General features: G+C 37.7%; 2 protein-coding genes across 2 annotated transcripts; one reads left to right on the top strand and one right to left on the bottom strand.

The window, feature by feature from the left end:
• The first annotated feature begins 102 nt into the window (after positions 1-102).
• On the top strand, positions 103-5052 carry LOC146393637 (uncharacterized). Its single transcript, XM_084932273.1, has 2 exons — positions 103-242; positions 4391-5052. The coding sequence occupies exons 1-2, from the start codon at positions 236-238 to the stop codon at positions 4834-4836; spliced, it is 453 nt and encodes a 150-aa protein (XP_084788399.1). The 5' UTR covers positions 103-235; the 3' UTR covers positions 4837-5052.
• On the bottom strand, positions 1341-27739 carry syt9a (synaptotagmin IXa). Its single transcript, XM_084932261.1, has 7 exons — positions 27046-27739; positions 18564-19059; positions 17354-17909; positions 6762-6882; positions 6494-6665; positions 6107-6236; positions 1341-1993 (listed from the first exon to the last, which is right to left on the bottom strand). Exons 1-7 carry the CDS (start codon positions 27191-27193, stop codon positions 1925-1927), a joined length of 1692 nt encoding a protein of 563 aa, XP_084788387.1. The 5' UTR covers positions 27194-27739; the 3' UTR covers positions 1341-1924.

Below are 27739 nucleotides of genomic sequence, written 5' to 3'. Positions count from 1 at the left end.
AAATGTTCTTTGGACAGATGAGACCAAATTGGAGACAGCATATCAGCGCAAACACTGCATACCAGCTGTCAATAGGAAAAAACAGATTTCCAAAAGTACAAGGGAAGTGTTTCTGGGGAGACAATAAGCCGACGGACCAGTTGCAGGAACCAATATGCTACCTATATGCTAAGAATTGTGCTGGGAGACACTTAAAAGAAGTGGAGGATCTATCGGTTTTGTGAGGAAAGAAAATATGAGAGGTAAGTGTGTTAGCCTAACTACTAATAGATAAACAAGGTTCAAGGTTCTTTATTTGTCACATGCATAGTTATACAAGTATAACACACAGTGAAATGTAACCTGACACGCTCCTCGACATGTGCAAAAACAGGGGGGGGGGGGGGTAGAGGAAGAACATTATACACTGTAAAATTCAAGTTTTTTGTATATGTTTATGTACATGTATATACCCCCCCCCCTCGAATGTCTCCCTAATTCTGAGGTCTCAAGGTTGGCAAGTATGGCCACCGTATCTTTGGAACCTTGTGTCATTAACTTGACCATGAACTCCTATGTATACGATAGTATTTTACAGCAAATGTCAGGTCATCACTCTGAAAGCCAAAACATAGCCAAAACTAAAACATTAATTAAGCCAAACATAAAAAAATCAGAAAATATAGAAAATGATTACTTACTACAAGTTATTGCTGTTAAAGGTGGTTCCATATGCTTCTAATTCATGGAGTGAACTATGTTTTTTATGTGCTGCATCTTCATTTTGGCTTCATTTTTGTTATAAATGATGAATGATAATAAACAATCTAATTGATTGTTGGTTGCCTTTATCTACTATTAAGACCCGATGAGGACTAGATATTTGTTTATTATGTCCTGATATGTAAAACCTTAAAAATAAAATAATATCCAAAACTTTAATGTGTTTGCATTAGCTTTTTGTCTTATATTTAGTGCTCTAAAACACTAATCTTAAACAGTAATAAAAAAGATATTCTACAAATAATATATTTTACTGTATACTGTTTAACACAGTTTTGCTCTTAATTTCATTATTTTGTTGTTTAACATATTAACCAGATGTGTTTTTTTTTTTTTTTTTTTTTAACCTTTTGTACTGTCTATATTGTCTATTTTGGTACTTAACGTTCTGTTTATTTCAACCTTCGTGTACAGCACTTTGTGACTGCCTGTCTCCGAAAAGCGCTTAATAAATAAACTTTACTTACTTACTTTATCTTGAAGAGCTAGTGTTGTGTACTATAGTTGCTAAAATGATAGAAATCTAGCATATTATGAAATTCTAATTCACATTCAAATTAACTGAATTGAAACTGATGAACATTTTTCTATGGAATAATTTTTATTCGTAACATTTAACATACTTTTACTTACAGGTATTTTGCCTAAAAATGAACTGTCACTGCACATCAACTGACAGAACAATACATCCTATTCAAAAAATAGAAACAAAAACCAACAAACAAATAGAAGATATCCCATCAAAACATGACCTCATGCACCAATTCACAACCAAAAAAAAGAACAGTATGGCAGCTCAACTGGTTGTAAGTACATTGTACAATTACAGACTCATCTCATTAAAACAAGTAACAAGACTATTAAAAAAAAAGAGCAATGAGTTTATAAACTCAGGAACAGCTCAGACCTAAAATATCTGCCTGTGCTGGTTCTTTTTCTTATGGAACATCATAGAAAAAAAACATCCATCTTTGCAGTCATTCAACATGCAACTGATCCAAAAGAGCAGAGCTCAAGACAGTTTGTGTCTTTCTTTTCCATAGGTATTAATGCATGTGTTTATTTTTTTATGCTAGGACCATATATGAGCAAAATTCAGTATCACATCTGCCCAAAGGTACATATAGCACAGCCTTCGGCTTATTTGAATTGTTGCTCATGGCTACGGAGAAGGAGGTGTCTTCAGAGAATTACAGGATCCTCCCTGGCTACTACCTGTGGTCCCCTGGTACTGCAAGAGAATAAAGCAGAAAGATTGCAATGATAGTTAGTGTAAAAGAAACAAACAAACAAAAAAAACCTCCATCTCTATTAGTCATATAAACAGATGTACGATGATATCAAATAAATCTAGAGCCAATCCTACCTTTTTATCTTGGAACAAATGTACTCACCACCTACAGAGCGATGAATTGGGCAGTGAAACAAACACTGTATGTCTGCCATTTCATTTTTTGATTTTTGGGAGGTCAGTTTATTTATGCATTCACTAAATTTTATTAGCATAGACGTATTTTCTATTGCACCCTTTTCTTGCCAAGTCCAAGTGAAAGGATAAAAGCTTTTATAGATAAAGTGGTTCATTTGGCATAGAAACACATAAACAGACCTGCATTTGAAACCTCACAGCATAAAAGTACAGTACTGTTTTGTGAGTAGCATGAGAATAAACTGACTCAAAATTGGGCAGGATAACTATGGTTTCTTTAGCATTCAGTGAATTTGGCATAGATACTTATTAGGTTGACCATCATTGTAAATGAACAAACTGAAGACTGATCATTAACTAAGAGCAATAAATGTTACATCGAAAGCAAAAAATAGAATTTTTGCCAGACACCATATTTCAGAAATCTGCTTATTGGCACTTGGGGAGTTTCATCCCTTGGGAAAACCAATCTTACTCCCCTTGCTGTTACCAGCTAAGGGAATGCTGCAAATCAGACATTTAAATGCTGTTTATTAACTTTTTATAACCCTTTGATCTCAGCTACAATGTCTATCTCCTCTGGAGAGGGCACAGAGTGTCATTTGCATGGAGGTTGGCCAAAGATTCTCAGTTGAGGTATGTATTTGTAACCTGTAAAACACAGTTTTGTCAAAGCAGTATTACTATCTGAGAAAATATTGTCAGATAACCTCAACAACTACATCATATTCAGTTTGTGAAAGGTAAACAGGTCTTACCACTGGGATATTCAAGAAATAATGTGTATCCATAGAGAGAAGGTTCAGTGTGCAGAAACTGATGGGTACATGAATACTTACCTTTGCTGCAGAAGAGGCAAAAGTGAAACGAAGAAGGAAAAATATAAAGCCTGGAGATATTTTTGTCAAAATTGAACCTACTGCCCCACAATGGCTCATGCACATTTTCAAGAGGCTTGGAGACTTTCCAAGTAAAGGACTTGTATGTTGAGTGCATCCACAGATGATGACTAATGTCACTGAAAAGCCTGTGACTAAACTTCGGCTGCTATTGGAACTTGAAAATTCATAGGTCATCCCAATCATTCTGTAGATGTAAAGGAATACCTAAAATGTATAGTAAATTCTAGTCACTATTACACTGTGTAAATACTCTTAACTTCCATGGGTTAAAATGGTCACGTCTGTTAATTATTATGACTTGAACAAGGGTTCAGTAGGTGTTTTGATATTGCTGGATAGAGGAGCACTGAACTTGCAGTGTGAATGTATGTATGAATGTAGTGAACTATCTTGGTTTATGAAGCTCTATGGATAAGTTCACATATAAGAAACTGAACACCCTTACCATTCACTCAATAGAAGTAGCTTAGACATTTCAAACTCACAATAGTTTCACTCCACACTAGAATAAAGTACGGCAATTAGTGCATGAGTTTTATCGGTGGCTTTAACCTGAAGGATATCTATTTTGCCATTCACAAAACATGCTGTATTGTGTCAGTGCTTTGTCCGCTATGTCTACCTTCCCTCTTCAACAGCTAAAACAAAAAAAGATTTGGGATAAATATTAGGAATATCATAATCTCAGAGACAATGGTATAAGGCCAAGTCATACTGGTAAATTACAAAGATGACTACAAGTTCTAAACTAGCTTGTATTTGTAGAAAAATAAACAATTTTACAGAAGGCGCTACATAGCTATGGAAACTTTGGCAGCCAATTTGATCTCTGGTGGAGCAGGTTATATTTTAGCCATCACACACAGATATGCAGTTTCACATAAAATAGCATCACCATCTGTGGACTTTTTGGAGAGAGCCACTTTCTTTTTCACTGAAAATGATTAAATCAGATATATAATGTTTTTGAGCTTTCTAGGCTTCTTGTCAATTCTGGCAATAAAGTGATTTCCATGAAATGGCAGACATCCTCTCTTTTTTTTACTTTGTTATAGCTTACAACCATATTCCCTTTACCACTGACCAAAAATCTTTTCACAGCCGCATTGTAACAACACACTTCAGTATCAGTGAATAGTAATGAGCTCAGTGTGCCTTAATAACTGGACAGTGATAAGCTTCCTACCCACTTACACTTTCTTTTTCTTTCATCTGTCAACTCTAACCTCAATTAATGATAAATATTTTTTTATCATTATGTTTATGTTATAAATATTTTATACTGCTTAAACTTCAGGAAGATGGCCCAACCGACCTGAATACCTCAAGCACCAGAAACCCAAGAAAGAGGAGGAACAGGAGGAACCATCAATGAAGGACAGGCCCCTGAATGGTATGTACCACTGGCACATAGATGAAGTGGCTGACATCCAGAAATCCTACCAATGGCTAGACAAAGCTGGACTGAAAGACAGCACAGAGGCAGTAATCATGGCAGCACAGGAACAGTCTCTAAGCACAAGATCCATAGAGGCTGGGGTCTACCACACCAGGCAAGACCACAGGTGCAGGCTGTGTAAAGATGCCCCTCAAACAATCCAGCATATAACAGCAGGGTGCAAGATGGAGAAGTATCAAGGGCTCAGAGAAGAGGGTGAAGGTAACAGTGGTCCCAGTGGTAATCGGAGCACTAGGTGCAGTGAGTCCCAAGTAGGATCTCTGTCCAGAAGAGGGCAGTCCTAGGAACAGCTAAGATACTGCGCAGGACCCTCAAGCTCCCAGGCCTCTGGTACAGGACCTGAGCGTGAAGCATAGACCCCCCTCAGGGGCGAGAGGGGAATTTTATCTATCTATCTATCTATCTATCTATCTATCTATCTATCTATCTATCTATCTATCTAATTAATCCATCTTATCTATCTAATTAATCCATCTTATCTATCTATTAGGGGTGCAACAATACATGTATTGATATTGAACCGTTCGATACAGTGCTTTCGGTACGCATATGTATCGGACAATACAAAAACTTTTATCTATTTTATCAACTTTTCTTCTGACGATGCTGTCTGTGTTGAGCGCTCAGTGGATCTGCATTCGACTTCTCCGCCTAGGCTGCACTGTTGAGCGCAGATCCACTGAGTGCAGCGCAAGCTAGCAAGACAGAAGCTAAGCTCGTTGCAACATGGCAACTGCCTCAACGCTACCCGAAATTGAACCTCCCCCACCCTCATTCAGATCTGGCGTTTGGAACTATTTTGGTTTTCATGTGAAGCATGATCCTGATGGTAAGCGCGTTATGGACAAAAGTAAAACAGTATGTCGGATGTGCCACGCAATGCTCAATTGGTGGGAACTAGTGCGTTAGTACAGTTAGCTCGTTAACGTGTTGACGCCGTCCAGCCCCACGCACGGGGCGATCCGCGGTAACTTGTTAACGGAGATTTGCTGCGTTATGGCGTTAATGTCATTTTAACAAGATTAACGCTGACAGCACTAGTGGGAACACAACGAATATGACTGCACGTTTACGCTGACATCATCCTAGTGCAAAGACAAGTGGAAGCAGACAAAAACAACAAGCACGCATGCTACAAACTTTACCCGAGTCATCCGTTAGCACATGATTCTCCTTATGGGACCTGATATGTTTAATATGCTGCTGAGAATATAGCCCAGAAGAAGCGTATAGTATAGCTTTTATTTTGGAAAGAACCATTTCTCTGTAATAAACTCTCTTTTCCAAAGATGAGTGATTTCTCGATCAGATAGATTTATTTATTTTTATTATTTTGTTGTTTCAGCAACATTAAATTTAAAAACTGTACTTTTGAGTTAAAATATATATTTATAATTTTAATAAATGACAAATTAAAAAGGCATGAACATTTTTTTGTATCAAAAAAATATCGAACCGTGACACCAAAGTATCGAACCAAACTGAACCGTAAATTTTGTGTATCGTTGCACCCCTAATATGTGTGTGTGTGTGTGTCAACACATGCCATCTCACCTCAACGAGAGGATGCCAGTGGGCGACAGGTTTTCGGGGATATGTAAGCATTTCACTCCAGTGATCTCGACCGAGGCTGTCAGCATCATTGCCAACTCGACACACACCAATGACCTCATTATGGCCTACTCTGTAGACCCAGGAGGATAAGGGAGAAAGAAAAAAATATTATAAGTCCTCCCATGCTTTCCAAAAATAATAATGTCTTACATATTGTGTGTGAAAAGCAAACCACCCAAGACAATGTGTTACAGAGACAAAGAGTTTGAGGAAATATTTGCAAATGTTCTTTGAATATATTTTATCCGCTTTTGCCATGCAGCAAGTATAAATTAAACATTGACTCATGCAAAAGATGTAGAAACTACTCTATAGAAACTCTCGAACCGGTCATAATCCATCACAGCAATCAAAAGGCTGATCTGCTCTATGTTTTCTGGAGGGACATCAAACACAATGGCCTCATTATAGACTGGATTCAGAGTGTTCCTCTTTGTTGACGTCTTCCTCTTCTTCAATCTGCGACCGTCACACATCAGTGAAACTTTCACATATGGATCTATAAAAAATGACACAAACAAGAAAAATTAACTTGATTTACATTTGGGATACCAGTGGGGTGCTGCAGTCACAGTCAGTATCAGATTTTAATTACCAGATGCACCAGTGATATCCATGGCCTTGAGGTTGCGAGCCTTTATCATGGTAATGGTCAGTCTGCCCGCAGTAGGCAAGTAACAAAGTGAAAACATCAGATCCCCAAGGTCCACATTATCCTAAAAGACACAAAAATATTTACTCTAAAATGAGTTTGATTGTGTATTATTCTGGTCATTTATTTACAGTGTACAACTTTTCTACAAATACTATTTTCTGTCATATTGCTCTAATTAAAGCCTCCCATATTTCACCCGGCGCAGAGGCTTCAGTTCAGCTGCTGCTCACTTATCGCTAGTGCTTAAAATAACTCCACAAAAGAAGTGCAAACCAGGAAAGCACACAAATATGTGTGGTAAAGACACCTACAGTAGAATCTCTTGCTGATCTGCTGCTATGTTGGTGAGATTGTGCTGGTATTTCAAAGCACGTGTCATCAACTCATCATCATCTGATCATTTACAAAGGTAAGCTTAGTAAATTCAACTGAAGTGCAAAAACAACAACACTGAAAACTTAGGATCAACTGACTTTGCTGCTCCATTAATTGTGATAATGACATCATATTACTCAACTGCACTGAGAAATCTAAGACTGAGATTTGCCCCATATTGTTATGAAACTCTCATACTAAAAGTAACAAAGACCAAGTAGGAATGTTTTTTGCAGCAGCAGGGCAATGAAAAAAACAACTCAAAACAACTCTTATGTATGCTAAGATGCCTTTTAAATTAAGATATTCAAAATAACTAATTTGGTATCCAAAGTATAATGTATGTTAAGTGCTAGTTTTAGAAGTATCTGTGAAAAGGGAGATGCCGAAATCTATCAAGAGGGACATCCAAACAATTGGTAACAATTTCTACAGCATGTCTTAGGAATGTCACACACACTTGGACACTATTGAGTTATTATTATTATTTTTGGTTAAGCTAGAGAAACTCTGTGATTTGGCATTTTGTGAGTGTGTATTTCTGTGTTGTTTTTTGTTTTTTTCTGAGAGAGAGAGAGAGAGATCACCCATGAATTGCACTTGTATATTTTGCTACAATCGTGATCAAGTACTCATCATGGCTTTTAAATGTGAAGGATGAATTAACTCAAAAAACCCTCCAGAAAATGCATCCCACATCCCAGAACTATCTGTTTTACATGCTTCATGGTCTAATAGTTGTGATACAGGTGGGAAAGAGATTAGCACTGTGTTTTACGTGCTCCGCAAAACCTCTTAGGCATCAAATAGCATGTAACATCTGCAGGTTGAATGTCATGCTCAGCGTTTCTGATAATCAGGCTGGTATGCCACAAGTATATTCTGTATTTAAAAGCTCAAACCATCAAATGTATTATACAGCTTTTGTTCATACTGAGACTGTCATTCTTAAATCCAGTAAAAATAACACATGTTCTTCATTAATCTACAATCTGCTTCTATTGCAGAGCTAAACAAGCTAAAATCTAGCAATGACACATCAATATGGCCAGTCCCACTGGAAATCAAGACTTAACTAGAAAAATTTGCATTTCCTGCGAAAATGCTGTGTGGATGCCTTAACGCGTAAGATGTCTGCTGAAAAAAGCTGAAAAAGTTGAAAAGTTGCAAAAAGTTGTATGGCGGTGAAGAAACTGAAAATTTTGCAGAAAACAGGTGAAGAAGCAGAAATTTTTTGCTGAAAAGTGGTGAAAAGCAAAAAATTCTACTGAAAGGGGTAAAGACGGAGAAATTTTTGCTGAAAAGTGGTAAAAAAAAAATGTTGTCTTGAGCAAGATTCGAACCTGGCCCTCCTGGTTTCAAGGCAGTCACTTGACTGACTAAGCCAATCTCATTCTCTCAGAGAAGAGGTGGAGAGACTGACAATTTTGCTGAAATGAGCAGAAGCTGCTGAGAATTGTGCTGATAAGAGGTGAAAAGGCTGAAATTTTTGCAGAAAAGAGGTCAATCAGCAGAATTTCTGCTGAAAAGAGGTAAAGAAGAAGAAAGTTGCGCTGAAAAGAGATGAATAAGCAGAATTTCTGCTCAAAAGTGTTTTTTTCTGAAAACAGCTGGGATTTGTGCTGATATGAGGTGAAAAGGCTGAAATTTTTTCAGAAGAGGTGAATAAGCAGAATTTGGGCAGAAAAGAGGTGAAAATTCTGCTGGAAAGAGTTCAATCAGCAGAATTTCTGCTGAAAAGAGGTGAATGAGCAGAATTTCTGCTGAAAGGAGTTTTTTTCTGAAAACAGCAGAAAAAAACTGAAAATTTTGCTGAAAAGAGTTGAATGAGCAGAATTTCTGCTGAAAAGAGTTGAATGAGCAGAATTCTGCAGAAAAGAGGTTTTTGCTGAAAACAGCTGAAAAAGCTGGTATTTGTGCTGAAAAGTGGTGAAAAAACTTAAAATTCTGCTGAAAAGGGTTGAAAAAGCTGAAATTTGTGTTGAAAAGAGTTAAAAAAGTTTAACTGTTAACTGAAAGAAATGTTGCCATAAGCGGGATTTGAACCCTGGCCTCCCAGTCTGAGAACGGATGCTCATCTCACTGAGCTAAAACACAGCTCAACCCGGCATGCAAAATCAGTGACCACATTGATAATGTCTTCCATTCATTTCAATGGTCAAAAGTCATAACACACATTAGCAGAAATAGTTTAAAGTTTAAACATAGTATTTCTGCTAAAACTTAGTATTTATACTAAATAATATTTTTTTCCTGCCAAATCATAGCATTTGTGCTGAAACACAGAAAATTCGGCCAAATCATAGTATTTGAGCCAAATCACACAATTTGTGCTAAAACATTATTTATGATTTAGCAGAAACACTGGGACTTGGTAGAAATACTATGATTTACATGGTCGCTATGTCCACTGTGAGCGACCATCTTTGAACAGAGGCGGGGGTTTACGACACCAACTCTCTGCCATCTATAATCCAGTTTTGAGATCCTTTCCCAGACGCCTTAACGCCCACTCACATCCTGGGCCATCTGACCTCAGGAATTCGCATGATAAGGTGGGGCCAGGTTTCACAATGAACACACCCGAAACTCTGGCTGATTGGGACCCACACCCAGTTTCACACCTTGGCTCAGGCGATTAGAGGATCATCAGGGGGTCCTTTTGTCCCTCTGTGGGGGGATACTCCCACTAGGTTTATATCTGGGACTCTCCACCATTTGACCTTAGAACTGAAGAAGCTTCTCGGATGAGAGGTGAAACGTCTTCAAGTAACTTAAAGAAGTCCAGACGCTTTTCTTTGCAAGCTCCTTTGACCCATTTACACTGTTGCACTTAGTAAACAGTCAGCCCCCTACTTAGCCACTACATAATACAAATTCACATAAATTGGCAGAGGGAACAAACAAAGCTGTAACAAGCCCAAAACAATCAAATAACTGGGCTGCCATAGCTATCGCTAACTAGCACATATGCTAAAGGTAACTAAAACCAATACACACAAGTAACAGTGTAACCATCTTAAGCACACCATCCCCAACAAATACAGGATGGGCTATTTGTTTCCCTTCCCAGCAGCTCTCTCAATCGTTAGCCCAGGAACAAACGAAGACCATCTAGCTCAGATGTCCCATGAATCCCATCACTGCTCAGAGGCTGCTGGGTAATGTAGTTCACACTAACACAGGCTTTTCTACAACTATGATTTGGCAGAAATACTATGACTTAGTAGTAATACTATAACATAACAGATTTCCTCAAAATACTATGAAATTGCAGTAATTCTATGACTTGGAAGAGATACTACGTTTTAGCACAAATACTATAACAAAGCAAAAATACTATGACTTAGTAGTAATACTATAACATAACAGTTCAATGTTCTTGCACAAATACCACAATATGGCAGAAATACTATGTTTTAGCAAAAATACTGTGATTTGGTATGAATACTATGATTTGGCACATATACTATATTCCGCAGATACACTATAACATAACAGATATTCTACGACTTAGTAGTAATACTATAACATAACAGAATTATTAATTGGGCCCAAATAACACGATTTGGCACAAATACCACGATTCGGCACAAATACGATGACATGGCAAAAATACTATGATTGGGTACAAATACTATGAATTGGCAGAAATACTGTGACTTAGTAGTAATACTATAAAATAACAGATATACTGTGATTTTGCAGACATAGTATGTTTTTGCACATATAGTATGATTTCGCTCAAATACTATGAAATTGCAGTAGTACTGTGATTTTGAAGGAACACTATGATTTGGCAGAAATACTATGATTTCGCAATGATACTGTGTTTTAACACAACTACTGAGATTTGATTGAAATACTATGATTTAGAAGAAATACTATGACTCCATACAAATACGATGCTTTGGTACAAAAACTATGATTTGGCACAAGTACTATCATTTAGTACAAATACTATGATTGGGCAGAAGTACAATGTTTCAGTACAAATACTATGATTTGGCAGAAATACTCTGATTTAGCAGAAATACAATCTTTTGGTAGAAATTCCTGCTAAAAGGTACTATTTCTGCTTTTTAGCAGAAATACTGTAATTTGGCACAAGTACTATGATTTAGTACAAATACTGTGATTGGGCAGAAGTACAATGTTTCAGTACAAATACTATGATTTGGCAGAAATACTCTGATTTAGCAGAAATACTATCTGTTGGTAGAAATTCCTGCTAATAGTACTATTTCTGCTTTTTAGCAGAAATACTGTAATTTGGCATAAATACTATGATTTGGGATAAATACTATGATTTGGGATAAATACTATGATTTGGCACATATACTATATTCAGCACATATACTATAACATAACAGAAATTCCTCCACTTAGTAGTAATACTATAACATAACAGAAACATTATGATTTGGCACAAATACCATGATTTGGCAAAAATACTATGATTTAGCAGAAATACTATGATTGAGCAGAAGTACTAAGTTGTAGTAGAAGTACTTTGATTTAGCACAAATACTATGATTGAGGAGTAATACTTTAACATAGGAGAAATATTAATTGGGCACAAATACTATAATTTGGCACAAATACGATGATATGGCAGAAATACTATGATTGGGTACAAATACTATGATACGGCAGAAGTACTGCGTTTTACCACAACTACTGAGATTTGATCGAAATACTATGATTTAGAAGAAATACTATGACTCCATACAAATACAATGCTTTGGCACAAATACTATGATTTGGCACAAGTACTATGATTTAGTACAAATACTACAATTGGGCAGAAATACTATGTTTCAGTACAAATACTATGATTTGGCAGGGGTACTATGATTTAGCAAGAAATATTATGTTTTAACATAAATACTATTTTTTGGCAGAAATTTCTGCTAAAAGGTACTATTTCTGCTTTTTGGCAGAAATACTGTAATTTGGCATAAATACTATGATTTGGGATAAATACTATGAATTGGCACATATACTATATTCAGCACATATACTATAACATAACAGAAATTCCTCCACTTAGTAGTAATACTATAACATAACAGATATATTATGATTTGGCCCCAAAACCATGATTTGGCACAAATACTATGATTGAGCAGAAGTACTAATATGTAGTAGAAGTGTTTTGAAATACTATGATCGAGAAGTAATACTTTAACATAGGAGAAATACTGATACACACACACATACACAGAGAGTAAAGGGAACAGGAGCTGTTAAGAGTGTGGGCTTGGTATATCTAGGTCAGTTGAATTAGCTGCACCTGCTGTAATCAGCCCTTACACACACAGACACCTAGAGAGATATGAGTTTTCTTCAGTGTATTTCTGACATTCAGGATTCCCCTCGAACAAATGGCCATAATTTCCTAACCGTAGGGGCTAGAACGGTCATTCAGACATCGTTTTGTTCAGAACAGATGGGGGAATCTTCGAGTCTTCATAATTCAGAGAAAAAATATAAATTATTAAAGATATATGACTTGTAACACACTGCAACTGAGAAGAGGCGAAGCAAAAACTGCCTTGACTTGCCCTCAAACAACCTTTGGTAACTCTAAATCTCTATGGAGCATCAAAATCATTCTTTCACCGTAAGAAACAGCAGGCTTTGGTGAACAGTCATGGAAATTTTCAGGGCTCTGTGGAAATCCATCAAAAAGATATGACGAGAGAAAAAAGTGCCTCATTTCCAGAGATTGAAATCTGAAGAAATCTGAGTGAGGGACAAATTTCCTACCCTGAAACAAATGTAATTCATTGCCAAACGGTAATAGGTGAGGAAATTTTTTTTGAATTGTGAGCATCAGGAGAGTCTGAAGATATATTGGCACAAGCCTCATGTCTCAACTTTGCTTTGTTAAGGAGATATGACAATTTGAAAATGCCCCTCATTAGAGAAATCCAGCGGTGATTTTGAATAAACTCTCCATTGACTGTCTATGGAGAGTTTTCAGACATAGTGTTGCTCTGAGGAGATTTGCAAAAAATATGCAACTCCCACAACAATGATAGTGACATTTTCTGAAAGCCAGCAAAAATACCTACGTTTTGATGTATAATTTGTGGGGGTTGAGTGGAAATTGAGCGAGTAGCAAGAAGTTGTTCAGACATGAAGAGAAAACTGAAAAAGGACAAGTGCTCACTCTGAGTTAATTGCAAGCAACCATAACAACGCATGTATTTTCTGAAAAATCACAATTTTGCAACTGAAAACTTAAAGAGGCATTAAATGAAAACGGTAATAGATCTGAAAAAGCTGAATCACACAGGAATAGCCCAATCATTTGAGAACGTTTTAAAGTTTGAATTGAGTTTCTACGTGAAAGTATGAGCATGTAGTTAAGTTTCAAAGAAGAGAAAGTTTTAGCAGAATTGTGGAAGTTTCCCATTCATTTCAATGGGACAAATTAAAGGAAAAAAGTGTAATATTTTAAAAAGTATAATAGCAATAAACACCAAAAGTCATAGCGCACATTAGCAGAAAGAGCAGAACAGTTTAGAGTTTGAACGGAGAAAATCGGCTGAAAACTGAGGGAGTAGTTAAGTGCCAAAAAGTGTACGGAAGCAACTAGAATAAAATAGTGGAATAAAGAATAAAGAGAAACAGGAACTCAATAGTGTGGATGCCCTTGAGGGCATCCACACAATGATAATTCTTTATTTTCTATCATTATTATTATTCTATCAAATAAGCTCTGTGCACTAGTTACAGAATATCATGTCTATGTACTGGTGTCCAAAGATAATTAGCTCATTTATGAGGATATATGTGTGGGGCATCTGTGTCAATCTCTGAGAACAAGCATTTGTACAAGTGTAAGAGTCTGTGTGTACTCTGTGTTTTTTTTCTGTTTGTGTGCATTAGCTGAGTGCTGTGAAACTGACAAAAACTGAACAGTGTGAAAATGTGAGAATTCCAGATTCCGTTAATCACTGGTTCCCATCAACCAGCCGTCACACACCATTCTGTTCCAACCAAGCAACATTGATTAGCAATCAGTTAAACAGGGAAAAAGTGCACTGATCCAGTAAACATCCATATGTTGATGGATCAAAACAATCCCAATACTTTTTGTGAGCATTTTCCCCCGAAGGCTCTATCTGGCATGCTCGTGTATCGTCATGCTGTTTTCTCGGCATCTCCTCCCTCCTCTTCATTTCTCACTTTTATGTTTTCCAGTATCTTCTGCCTCAAAAGCTGTTATTTTACTGTCTGTGAATATCTCAGCCATTCTGAGCACTCTATAGAACCCATTAGCACTACATTCAGAATGCATATAATATGCATTCACATCTAGTTACTTTTTCTGGGTAAGCTACTTCTTTTTAGTTTTACTTTAAACAATTTGTTTGCGTACTAAAAGTTGGACACAGCTGATGACTTCGTCACAGCTGGGTTAAAACAGGTGTGTCCGTGTCTGTTTATGCATTTGTGCGTGTGATGAAGAAAGACCGAGACATGTTGAGAAAAAAAAGGCAGGCAGAGATAGATAAAGAGAGAGAGACAGAGTAAAGACAGAAAGAAGACACAGATTCTGTCAGTATTTTTAGAGGCCATGAGTAGGAAGCCGTTAATGGTCTTTGGCACACTGTATGTGAGACTTTATGCACTAAAACCTTAGCTGCTATCAGTAGCCTGCAAATTAGACAGGCGTGGACTATGCCACAAATTTGAGCTCTGCGTTGTCATAATTTAAACTGACACAGCAATAAAAAGCACAAAATAACACCACATATCTAAATTTCGATGAGGTGAAACAGATGAGATCAAAAAGGCAAAAGAAAACTGATTACTGTGCCTTTACCATAGACAATAAAATGCATGGATAAATGTGGCAGCTTTGATGAGAAGAATATAAAAGCATGCTAGCCATACAGCAAAGTGAACATTATAAAATACATTTAATCACTTTTTTGAAATAATACCAGGGATTATGAGTATATATGCAGTAATACTCACTTAATTACATATTGCTGTTGTGAATAAACAATAAATATGTGTGATAATGCAATCTTAAGTTGCATGTAATGAAGTTCTAACAAAGAATGAGCATTAAAAAACAAACAAATAAAAACAACCACAACAAGTGTGTGGTGTTCGATTTAATATTTAGTTGATTCTCTCCCATCTGTATTACTGTTCTTAATCTGAATGAAAGTATAATTGTGAAATGAAAATCTAAATTCAGCGATGAATCTCCTTATACTAGAGGTGAAAGCATAACAATTTGTTTTACATTACTAATGGCCAGTGCATCAGGCACACAAACTCTAACTAATGTGCTCTCCTTATTAAAAATGATATGGCTGCAGTGCAGACATTTGCAAAAGATGTAGCGATGTAGCAGACAAGCCTGGACACCAACAGAGGCAGATGATGATTCGCTTATTAGATAAACAAGAGACAGACATATGCACAACATAGACATACAGCTGCTCAGTCAAATACTCCCATGCTTTTTTTTGTCTGCTGTTGAACTGGCTTCATGTTTTGCTCAAAAGTCAATTCTTAAGATGAGAAGAATTAACTGAGTTGAGATGAGTCTGTAAAACAGTTCATTCTTAAAGGTCGGCAGTGGTCAAAATATTGTTTTAAAGAAAAGCGCAGTACATTTGGTTATAGCAACACTGTGCTTTCTGAAAGATTTCAGAAAGCTGCAGCACTGCTAAAGTAAGCCCAGTTGCAAAAACACTCCACATCTTATTAAAATCTTTTTGATGAGAAGGTTAGCTATGTTCCACAGTAAACATTTATTACAGTTTCCAGACTGACTCACCACGGCTGTTCCTGTTGGACTGTCTTATTGCTTATTAAGCAATGTTGCAATGTTTTAACTAAGATTTATGCCCTTACACAAGTAAAATCATAACTAACACAGTGACTGGGAATTGATCTAATCTAAATTCAACCAATAGTTTTCCTTTACACAGCTGTGCTTTACTGATCTTGTTTCATTGAGTTCTGTTGCCTAAACTGTTTCCTGCAATCAACTGCAAACAGAATATAGGGATCAGTTGCATGTTACAGCTGTTTAAGCTCAATAAATGAAATGCCTGTAAATAAAACAGGCCAACATATAAATACAAATGCTGTATTGTAGTATCTGAGATCTTTCACCTCTAAAGGAGATGAGCAGGAACAGTGAAAAACATTATAAAGATCTTAAATAGCTAATAATGTAAGAAAGAAAAATGGCACGTATGTCTTGTTCCCAAACCAGTTTTCTCAGTTTTTTTTAAATATTTTTTTCTCCTGTTCTCCGTTTCTTTCTCTCTCACACACATTTGGTCTTATAAGGATGTACATACACTGACAGACACTCTCTGTGCAACTGTATGCTCACTTTATAGGTCTAACAGAAACTGGTCCTAACAAAATGAGATTTACTAGCACGCAGTCAGTAAGGTAACATGGCAAGAGGCCTGTAATCCTGTTGACCTTAAAAACTCTCAAAGGATTTAATTTACTCATGGTAAACAGGTTGTTCCAGCAGAGCAAACTGACTTTAGATAGGTGGGAGCAGATGCAGTAAAAGTAATTGCTAATAAAATGCCTCAGTCCTTCACTTGTGTCATCTATTTGTAATATGTGCAGCATCAAGGATTGTTAAAGAAAAAGGAAGGTATAGTATTAAACACTATTCTAAATGCATATTTTTTAAATTAGTATTCCTTCCAAAAACCATATTTAATGAAAAATCTATTGTTAATCATTCTCCGGGCATGTAAAAGCAATTTTAAAAAGCATATAATATCAATACAGATACCATAGATGTCTTGTGTAGTAAAATTTTACGCTCGGGGTCACTACATCTGTTATTAAACAGATGCTTTTTTAAAGTCTTTTCATCTCGACAGCAGAGAGAGACAGCAAAGTAAAAGAAAACATCAGTTTTCAAACACAGGCCTGATCACCTTAACTAATTTTTGTCCTGTTTTTTCAGACCTGACAAGTGATAAAAGAAAAAAAATTCAGTACTTTGTACTGCCAGTGGGAGACAGAGGGACAAATTTTGAACTCTCCACACAGCTGTCACACACAGCCTTTGTGGGAAAAAGTTAAATATAACCTGGCAGATCTAAGTAAATATGACATCGTTTTGAGTGAACGTTCTAACTCACCGAGGAGACATACTGGATGTCTCGACAGAGTTTTGTCTCCCTGGGGAAATCTGCCAGATCCAGGAAGTTGTCCACCACCACTTGACCAATAATGTCATGCCGTGAAAAGCGGTCGAAGTCATAGACACTGAAGTGTAGCTTTCGTGTAGGAAGCTCAGAGTATGCCACAGGAAACAGGAAGACCTCATCAAACACAGGGTTGAGTGTCTTGCGGTGCACCTTTGTCTGGTGCTTGGTCTTTCGATCGGGCAACAGGTAGATCTTAACATAAGGGTCAGAGGTACCGGAGAAGTCCTTGGCCGGGAGGTCCTCTGCTTTGTGGATTTTAACTATTAACTGTTCTAGATCACAGTCATATTTGAGGATAAAATGGAGGCGCCCACAACCTCCGTCTCTTCGACTTCCTTCGTCCCCCTCAAGGGAGCGCTGTTTGTAGAGCTCGGGTTTGAGGCGGCCCAGGCCCAGGCCCATTCCGGTGAGGGAGTCCTGCCTTTGGAACTGGGCCACGTTGAAGTCTGGGTTAGAGAGGTTCATGTGTCTACGAATGGACCCTTGACTGTGCACAGAGGAAATCAACAGAAAACAAAATCATACAACATTAACACAATGAAAAGAAGGAATGTTAAAACATCAGCTGCATATTTTTTGAAGCAACCTGCATAATGGATTGTTCTGCATATCATAATTTATATCTAGCGCCAACGCTGCTTTTCACTTCAAGAACATAGTGTACACATAGTGTGCTGTATTATACATTTTATAGTCTAGCAGAAAGAAATTGTTGTTTTGGTTTCATTATTGCCTTATAATGTCTCTGTTTTTCATACTCACATCTGCACATGACATTTAGTCATGTTTCAGACACCCACACTTAACAAAATCCTCATTTCAACCAAGCCTCTGAACTACCTAACCCTAATCATAAATAAGGTGTAAGTTGTTTTCCTTTACCAAAATCATTAAATGTATTATAGTTGATGCACAAATAGAAAGTAAAAATGTGAAACATGTTGCCAGGAGTCATAACTAAAGTCAAGTCCAAGTCATTTTGTCTTTCATCTCTCTTGTCCTATTGGGAAAAGTAGCAGAAACAATTAGTAGTTTGAATGTTAGCGTTTTTAACAGAGATCATAATTGTTAGGGGATTTTTAGAAAATAAGGCCAGCATATCTTATGGGAGCACATAAATCAACAAATACCTCATACTGACCCTATTTCAGACATTGAGCATCCAGAAGGTGGGGGTTCAGTGGTCTGTCTCTGCATTCGGGGGTTAGTGTGAACTCCATTTTCCCTGCTTTTACTCTGGGCATCCAGTGGTATATCTGGAGATGTGTGGCTGATCTTCATAGCTGCCTCTGGTGTGGCCATGACCACAGGTGGTGGTGATACAGGAGTCACCGGAGCCTCCACTGAAACAACAGATGCCACGGGAGTAGGCTCTCTGGCCATGGAACAATGTGATGATTCACGGCGGTTGTGCATCGGGGGGTCCACAGCTGTGTAAACTGGCTGCCTGGGTGCAGGCTGTGATAGCAGAGGGCTCATAGTCGGGTTGAGGTGCCCATGGGCTTCCTTGGTGGTGGGGGAAAGCCCACGCTCCCTCCATGGAATCCAGCAGAGCTTCCATGAAACAAAGAGGGAGACCCCAAAGAGGGCCAAGCCACAGGCAGTCACTACCAATGACAGCAGACTCACAGATATGTCTGGAAAGAGAGAACAAGATCTGACAGTGAATAAGTCTTCTTTTTTACTTTGTTGCACTCTGATTTTTGATATCACCATCATATATAACCATTTCATGATTAAGTTACTCAGTAAATGTTTTAAAAATACTGCATGAGGAACATGTCAGGTACACAGCTATAGGTCCTGTTGGATTTATTTTTTTCTTTTCTAACAGATTCTCATAAAGAATAAAATCAAAATTATGAACAGTAGTAGTAGCAGTATTTAACTATCCAATGGAGGCTCATATCTGCACTCTAAGGGTAGTGTGCCCCCCATGTTTCAATTTCATTTCCTTTGCTGATAATTATGGTGAAAAAATGAAACTTTAAAAATTATTTTTCCACAAAAGAGGTGCAAATACAACAAAACCAAATATAGAAATGCAGCATTACAACCACAGATGGCCACAGTTCTTGGTTTGTTGTTGTTGTTGTTTTCAGAAAATAAGTTAAAATATTTTTGTTGCATTTTAACATGACAATTCAGAAATTCTTTTCAAGCATGCACATGGCATTTGACTTTTGCTTTGTGGTTTTTCTTGTGTGTATTTGCAAAGCAGCTATTGTCATACTGATTAAGGTCATTTTTTTTTTAACTTGGATTTGTCTGTTTGTAGATGTTTATTTGAGTCTGGTGAGCTCTCCTGGCTTCCGTAGGAATAACCGATGAAGAACGTTGAAAAGAAATGGTAAATGGCCTGCATTTGTATAGCGCTTTACTCAGTCCCTAAGGACCCCAAAGCGCTTTACACTACATTCAGTCATTCACACACACATTCACACACTGACAATAGCAAGCTACATTGTAGCCACAGCTGCCCTGGGGCGCACTGACAGAGGCGAGGCTGCCGGACACTGGCGCCACCGGGCCCTCTGACCACCACCAGTAGGCAAACATGGGGTTAGTATCTTGCCCAAGGATATTTGGCATGCAGCCAGGAGGCAGCCTGGGATCGAACCACTGCAGGTCAGCCACTGACTGCAGGTCATTGGCTGACCTGCTCTGCCACCTGAGCTATAGCCACAAGAAAGCAGAATTAACTCTCTTCCGTGAGTATAATTTATAGTGTGAAACTGTCAGTGAGGTACATTAATTGCAAGAATTTAAAATGTTCCCAGTAGTTTGATGAAGTGCTAAACCCGAGGCGCTTCATGCTGCCTGTATGGTTAATGTATATTATCATGTAAATAAATGAGAGGGTATAAAAAACAGCTTGCAAGAAAAATATTTACAGGCTGTTATATATGGTCTGTGGTAAAAAACAAACAATTTGACAAATGGGGAGGGAAGGCGTGAAAGTCACAATTTATACAAAACAGAAAAAAAAACAGTCTGAAAACAGATGAGTTTATAAGAGAAATACTATCAAATCCCAAAATTCAAGGACAAGATCACTCATGAAGCTGCTCTACACTGGTACATGTAGGAGTTTAAAGGGCTCCTAACAGCTACTCTATCTCTCCTGTTAAATCTGTGGATCCACAAAAACACGTATAAACAAACTGAAGATGTCACTCTAAAGATAACAGCTTTGCAAAATTAAAGTTACTACTCGGTTGCTGTTCCTACATGTGCATCATAAACTGTGTGATTATATATAAGCAGTACTTGTGGGCAACACCAGGAGTAATGGCCGTGGGAGTATAAAAAGTTTTACCAGCATATCAATCCAGGTCTTCATCTATCAAGTTCATAGTTTCAAAGCATGACACTGAATAATTCTTCAGTGCATTGCATTTGTTTACACCAGCCCAGGGTGTGCAAGTCACCATGGAAAGGGAGATGAGGTGTGAAGCAACAGAGTCATCAAGGGCATCTGAATCATCTCTGCTCTCAAGAAGCAAAAGAACTAAAAAAAAATAGAAACTGCTGCAATGACTCTGAAATAATTACATGAACTTTGCAACTTTATTGCAAGTAAAAGGAAACAACATCCAAACAGTGATAATATACTAAGTTACATTACTATTACCAGTCTTTTCTTAAATGATCTTTACTTTTCTGTTTTCACTGTTCTGCTTTCCCTCTTTGCAGAAGCTGCAAATGTCCCCGAGCCTCTTTCTGGCTGTTAAAGGGAGGTTCTTCTTCTCCACCTTCACCAAGTGCTTGCTTGTTTCCTTCTCTCTAATATTGTTAAGGTCTTCTACCTCATACAATATAAAGCACCATAAGACAACTGTTGTTATAAGCAAATAAAATTTACCTGAAGTCTTGTTTTGGATCATAAGGACCCCATGGAGTATTAACCATATTAACCATACCTCAAATTGAGGTAAGGGTATGTATGTATTCACATATATTAGATGTATTAACCCCAGAAATTTGTTAATTCTACTGATATTTAAAAACATGTAATAATGTTGTGCCTTTTTAAAAAGTGCTGTTAATGTCAATCAAGACCATGGAAGATATGAAAAAAGGTTGCATTTAACCATGTTTTACAGCTGGAGTCTCTGAGATACCAAACTGGAGAAATGTGGCTCTGTAGGGAACTTTAAATGTCACAAGTTCAAACACAGCATGTGTAATTTTCATAAAAATTAATTGAGGCTTTAATTAAAGTTTAAAGTTGTTAAAACAGGCTTGAGATGGTTTGCATCCTAATTGTTGTTACAGATATGCACACTATTTTGCTTTGAAAATTCCATGTCATGTTTTTGAGATACTGTTTGATATCTGAATTTGAACAGTGTGTTTTTATGCACCGTTATTTGATGATGTAATGTCACTGAAGCAGACCAGAACAATCTTATAAACTCCTTATGTCGGCTAATGTCTTAGTAGTAGATATTAAGTTAGGATGGGTCTGTCATGAAGGAAGCGGTGACGAGGATCCAGATGCTGGACTGGCTGAGAATTAGACACAAATTTAAAAAAAAAAAGAAAAACAAAAAACCCCCAATTAAAACAACCAATGAAAACTATCAAAGTAAAACAGGAAACAATCCAGAACACCTACTCAACATGGACACAAGAAAACAGTGAGGAAACAAAAATGATAATCAGCTCCAGACAGAAACTAAAAAGGCAATAATATCTCATAACTGAAATAAATCACAAGTATATTAAATCCAAAGTAGGAACCAAAAACACAAACATTTAAAAACAGCAGCAGTGAAAGCAGAAAAGAAACCAGCATTATATAATATTTAACAAGAATCCAAACCTTCAAAACGAACCAATCCCAGGGGCAATGACAAGGTCAAAATAAAATAAGGATGGAGTACGCATCTGGGATTGTGTAGATTTTAAAGCTGTTATGCATGTGTAATTATGGAAATATCAAAGGCTTACACTTTCTATATGCTGAATTCCCTCATTCCCTAAGCTCTTATCCATCCTTGAGCTTTTGTGAGGCAAAAAATGATTAAGTGGTAATTACTTTAATTGTTCATCATCAAGATAACAGAAGAAATAAATGCTGTTCATAACGTGGCCAAGTGTACTGACTGTTAAAAAAATACTACACATACTGACATGGTGCTTTACCACTGCATTGTTAACAACCGTCTCCAGTGCATCATTAATGGTCATCACTTTTTTTTTCCCTTTTACTCTTATATTTTGTATTATCAGGGCTACCAAGACTCATCATTCAGTTATTTCTTCATGTCTTGTATGTGACGATTTTGACCAGCTATGCACCCCTGTCACCATAGTTTCAAAAATCACATTAAATAAGAATTAGAAAATCTTGATCACAACCATTCAGGTTATGCATGCCTTACAAGACATATAGTTTTGAAGTCCCTTTTTTCCCTATTAGTTGCAGAAAACCTGCTATTAATGCTGTATCTCATACTATTATCGACTAATTTAAGTGTCTGCTTTCACAACCATCTCATGGCCTGTAATTATAAGAATTACATAAGAATTGGCAAAACATTATATCATATGTTAAAAATGGAAGTGGCCACTTATATAAGTATATCATGTCCTTATACACACGACCTTATAAAATATGTGCTGTATGTTTGATTTAACCAATAGAGATAATGGGTAATTAGATGCAGTTTTTGTATTTTTATTCCATATGGTTTTCTACACTGCCACGCTTCAGTGAGCTCCCAGCACCGCAGTCACCTGTCTTGCACCCCTTTCCAAATGCCATCCTCTCATTGGCCAGGACTGAGGATTCTTCTGGTTTCCCTTAACTAAAGATGACTCTGGTTTCCAGCAACCATCCTGTCTAGCACCTTAGCCGACAGCCAGAACCATCTGAACTCTTCTGCAACGTCAGTCTCCATTGCTCAGTCCATCTGCCTGACCTCTTCTGTTCTGGCCCACCAGCAGAGGTCTCTTGTTTCTACCCTTTAAGTCCCCAGGGTGTCCACCTGAGCTTCCCTGCTCTGCCACTGTCCACTGCTTCCTCTAAGCTTTGATACCAGCTAAACTGACTCCTAAATCCCTCTTCTAACCAGTTCCCCATCGTCTCTCTTTAACACATGACTTCTATTTATTTAATGTAACGGTCTTTCATCTTTGAGGTAATTTTGCTTATTGAAAAGCCCAAGCTCTTGCACAGTGTTTTGAATAGAACCAGTCTGCTGTATCCACCTGACTGTATCTATTTTTGGCTATGCGAGGGCAGCGATACAGATTATTCCCAGTTTATGTGCTGACTATGCAACAGGCTATTATTTGCCCATAGTATTATAGCAGACATATCCTTTGTCCCTTCATGTATGCGAAGACAAGTCAGGCTTGAGAAGACTGGAATAAAATTTTCAAAAGATAAAAACTCAAAAGTGTAATATTGGTGTAATCTGTATTAAGTACATTAGTCATAACAATGAGTGAAGTTTTTAGAAAAAGCAGTGATTGTTTTCTTGATTAACCTATTACTGTTAAGCAGAGCATGTTACTTTATTAGCCTATAAAACCTCCAGGAAATCAAGTGATTGGTATGTTGATACATTTAACAAAAGGGTAATAATCATGATGTGTGTCACATCAAGGAGACTTTCTCCTCATGAATACCTGAACAGAGAATCTGCTTAGACACTAGCAACAAATGTACAACTAATGCACAATTAAATGAAACAGAGAGTGGATTAATGAGATACAGGATTATCATTATAATTTATTTATCATTAATGGCTCTACAATAAGTTTAAATTTCATTGCAACACAAGGCATTTGATTAGATGTAGCATTTGAAATCGACTTGTTGGATATGTTTGCTGTTACACAGTTTGACTGAATGCATTATTTTATTTTGGCAGCAGCTAAGTAAAAGTAGCTTATATTAGAAATGTTAAAGCTGTACACTAATCCGAATTGTAGCTGACAGATATCATGTTACGTTTAGTAGAAGCAAACGATTTCCTGAACTCATCACATTTAATCCTCTCATTTTGTTTCTTTTTAATTGCACGCTATAGCAACAGAACACCGTGCCTGTCATTATCCACTTTGTTTCTGCTTTTGTTTTTAATGAGTGAGATTAATAATCATGAACTTTAGAATTTTTGCATATAAACTTCTGCTCCCACTTACAGAGCTGGGCATAGATTTAGAGCTGATTTCAGTCTGTCTTAAGTGTTTGGTCTGACTGATACTACGAAGAAGAGCTGCTTTTAAAAATATGAGAGGACTCGTGATGAGCTGAATCACACCTGACACATCTAATGTAAAGATCACACTTGTAATTAAGAGTCTGAGGCTGACTTTTTGTCATGGTAAGAGTATTAGATAAAAGTTAATGAGACTACACATCAATTGCATGACTGTTTTAGTCCAAACAGCCAAAAGTGTACTTATTTGGCAATAAAGGTTTTTGCACTTTTCACTATATGCTGTTGGTAAGGTAACCCATCCTCCAAATCCCACAGTCCTGCAATTAGGACTGGCTCTGTGTGTGGGAGCTGTCATAAGACCTTGCACAGGAACACAGACCAACTGTCCTTTCTGTGAAATTCTGTGAATACCAGAGTATGTGTGATTTGAGAGAATAATGTGGAGAAATTGAGGGACTTGCCATCTGAGGACGCTGAGCCCACAGTCGGTTTGGCAGGCCGCCCAAATGCTGCCTGGTGGAGAAGAAGCTATAGACATCTGGAGGGATTTAAAGACTACATTGGAACAAAGAGGGTGGACCAATTTTAGTGCACAGGACCTTCAAAGGTGCAAAAGTGTAGGAGGCAAGCAAGTGCTGAAAAGGCAATATATGTAATGTCTACTTCTGGGATGTTATTTTCCCTAAGAATACCTCTCTGTAAGTAAAAACTATTGGAAATGTAATATGTTACACATGTACAGTAGGTGGTTCCAACTGGTTGTCCCCAATGTTGTAAAGGATGAAGCATTCGATTGCATTTGCATTTCTGCAAATATGTTTTTGTTTTTTTGTTTTTTTTTACTTGCTTATTGACAGATGAAAAGACTAAATCCACTCTTATACATATCTGTTAAATATAAAGCTGCACTCATAAACTCTGAAACCTGACTCTGTTCCAAGGTAACTTAATCCTCCTACCCGTATCTCTAAAGCTGATTAATTGCCACAGTCTGTTAAATAATCATGCTAGTTTTAAAGTGTAAAAATTAGAAGCTGTGATATGTGCTTTGAACAGTGGAAGACACATTTTCTGTTCCTGCTAAAGCTAAGCTAATTGGCATTTGGCTTCAGCAGGACAGGCATTGATTGATTGACTACAGTCATTGAGATTGATATTAAACTTCTCAACATACTCTCTGTAAGAGTGTCAAGAAAGGTATCTTTCCAAGTGGGTGACTAATCCATTAAAAGACATGTTACACATCTTTATTTTTCTTTCATGTTCCAGTTCTTATTTCATTGATCCTTGATGTTTTATGATCTTTTGAGAAAATAGTTGTAAATATGTTTACGTAATTGATTTAAGTCAAATCTGAAGTCAAAATGATGTTTTATGTTTAGCATATTTGTAAAAAAAATATATATATATATGAACGGTACACCCCCAGCTTCAACTCTAGCTGAAAGAGTATCTGTCCTCTGCCTTGTACTTATTTCCTTTGTTATTCTCTTATGGCTTTCTTCCATCACGCTGAGTGATATATGCCAGCTGGAACAGAAATTAAACCTGTAAGCCCTCTTGATAGCTAGCCCCACGGGCTACCCACATAATTTCACTTTTGAAAGTGTCAGTGTAAAAGACAAGAGAAGATCGGCCTATATGATGAATGAGGAAGCAAGAAGAGAGCTGGGACTTTGGGGGATAGTTGAAGTAAAGTGGAAAGGAACAGAAGGGAGAGCTTGGGGGTTGGAGGAGACTGACAATTCACAAAGTCCTGTCACGTGATGAATAATCATTGATGCAAACTATGGAAGCAGAATGAATGCAGTGGAAATGTGCAGGAATTACGCTTTCTCGCGCCTCCAAATAACGCTTTCTCGCTCGCTCCTTCTCTCCTCCGCACACATGCACACAGACACTAATTTCTGCATGCCATTTAGGCGAATGTGTTTACCCTAAGTGTTGATAATTATGAAGCGAGAGTGGCTAATTCTAAATCTAATTATAAAAAGCAAATGCTTCACGTCGCGCTGAGGTTTTAGGTAAGAATTTTTTTAAAAAAGAGGCAAAGTTTCAAAGTAGTATGACTGAATGTTTGTGACACGTCAGTAAATACACGATGCAGGGCAACTCATCCAGTGAAACATATCTGATGAGTGTTCAGAGACTAGCCTACACGATGTCACGCCAACCTCGTGTGATAGAAATGGGAAAATGGACTTCCTCGAAAAAGGCATAGTTTAACCGGATCGGTGAGCTAACTAATGTGAAAAAATAATGTACAAGTCTAATTTTTCTTTGATATTATAGACTAATCTTCGTCGTGAAGTAGTCGAGCCAAGCTTGGACCACCTATAGTGTGTTTTATGCGTGCGACTTTCAGTGAAAGAAGTCATATGCGACTTCACTTCCATTGAATTTAGTGCAACCATTGAATCAAGCGTGCAAATGATGCCTCACCTGAATCCGTGTAGCGTGGTCTGGCGAGATCTCGGAAATAGTAGATAAAATCCCGACAGTTTTCATTCTGCACTTCCCCCTTAGAACAAAGATCTGACAAGAGTTCGAGCGCCTTTTGACAAATCTCGTCATCTCTGTCTCCAGGCATTTCCCACCAGCATCCTTATAAAGGGAAGGTTTCTTAGGCACCACCACACCACTCCTCCCGCCTGACAGTCACCTATTCCACGCTACTCAGCACACAGCTTCAAGAGTCAGCCACTCTCGGCACGCCTTCCCACACGATGGAATCGACAAAGACACCGTGTATTAGGAAGAACGAGAAAAACACTAGTCCAAGTGCAGAAAGCAAAAAAATCCTATCAGACATGTGACGTAAAAAGAGTTTTTGTACAGCATTTAATCAAACGGTCCACTCTGGTCCTCACTCTGCCCGTTGAAAGCCACCGGTTGAATCCGCGCACCGCCTCTGCGGCGCCGTGCGCTGTCCAACGTGCTGAAAATGTGTGCACGGAGTGTCTTTGCACAAGGCGGTCCGGTTGGCCGTAATCCGTTATCTTTAAGGTTTCGAACAGTATCGATCGCCGGGAAAGTTGAGCAGCACTTCACTACAGTGAGAAATAGCTGGATTCGCCAGCACTAATACCGATAGCATGCCTCTATTCTTTGCTCCGATGAGGCTGGTGTGGTTTTA

This window comes from Perissodus microlepis, chromosome 1 (assembly GCF_051167445.1).
Source record: "Perissodus microlepis isolate ML-2025 ecotype Zambia chromosome 1, ASM5116744v1, whole genome shotgun sequence".
NCBI lineage: Eukaryota > Metazoa > Chordata > Actinopteri > Cichliformes > Cichlidae > Perissodus > Perissodus microlepis.
The sequence above is the reverse complement of the archived record's forward strand: the minus strand, read 5'-3'. Positions and strand labels throughout refer to the sequence as shown.

What these genes read in the sequence shown, in the direction of transcription:
- syt9a (XM_084932261.1), bottom strand. Translation starts at nt 27,193, where the DNA reads ATGCCTGGAGACAGAGATGACGAGATTTGTCAAAAGGCGCTCGAACTC. An exon ending in ACCACGCTACACGGATTCAG is followed by an intron (nt 19,060 to 27,045) that starts GTGAGGCATCAT and finishes CTCTCTTTCCAG; the next exon opens with ACATATCTGTGAGTCTGCTG. An exon ending in ACTGGCATCCTCTCGTTGAG is followed by an intron (nt 1,994 to 6,106) that starts GTGAGATGGCAT and finishes ATTCTCTTGCAG; the next exon opens with TACCAGGGGACCACAGGTAG.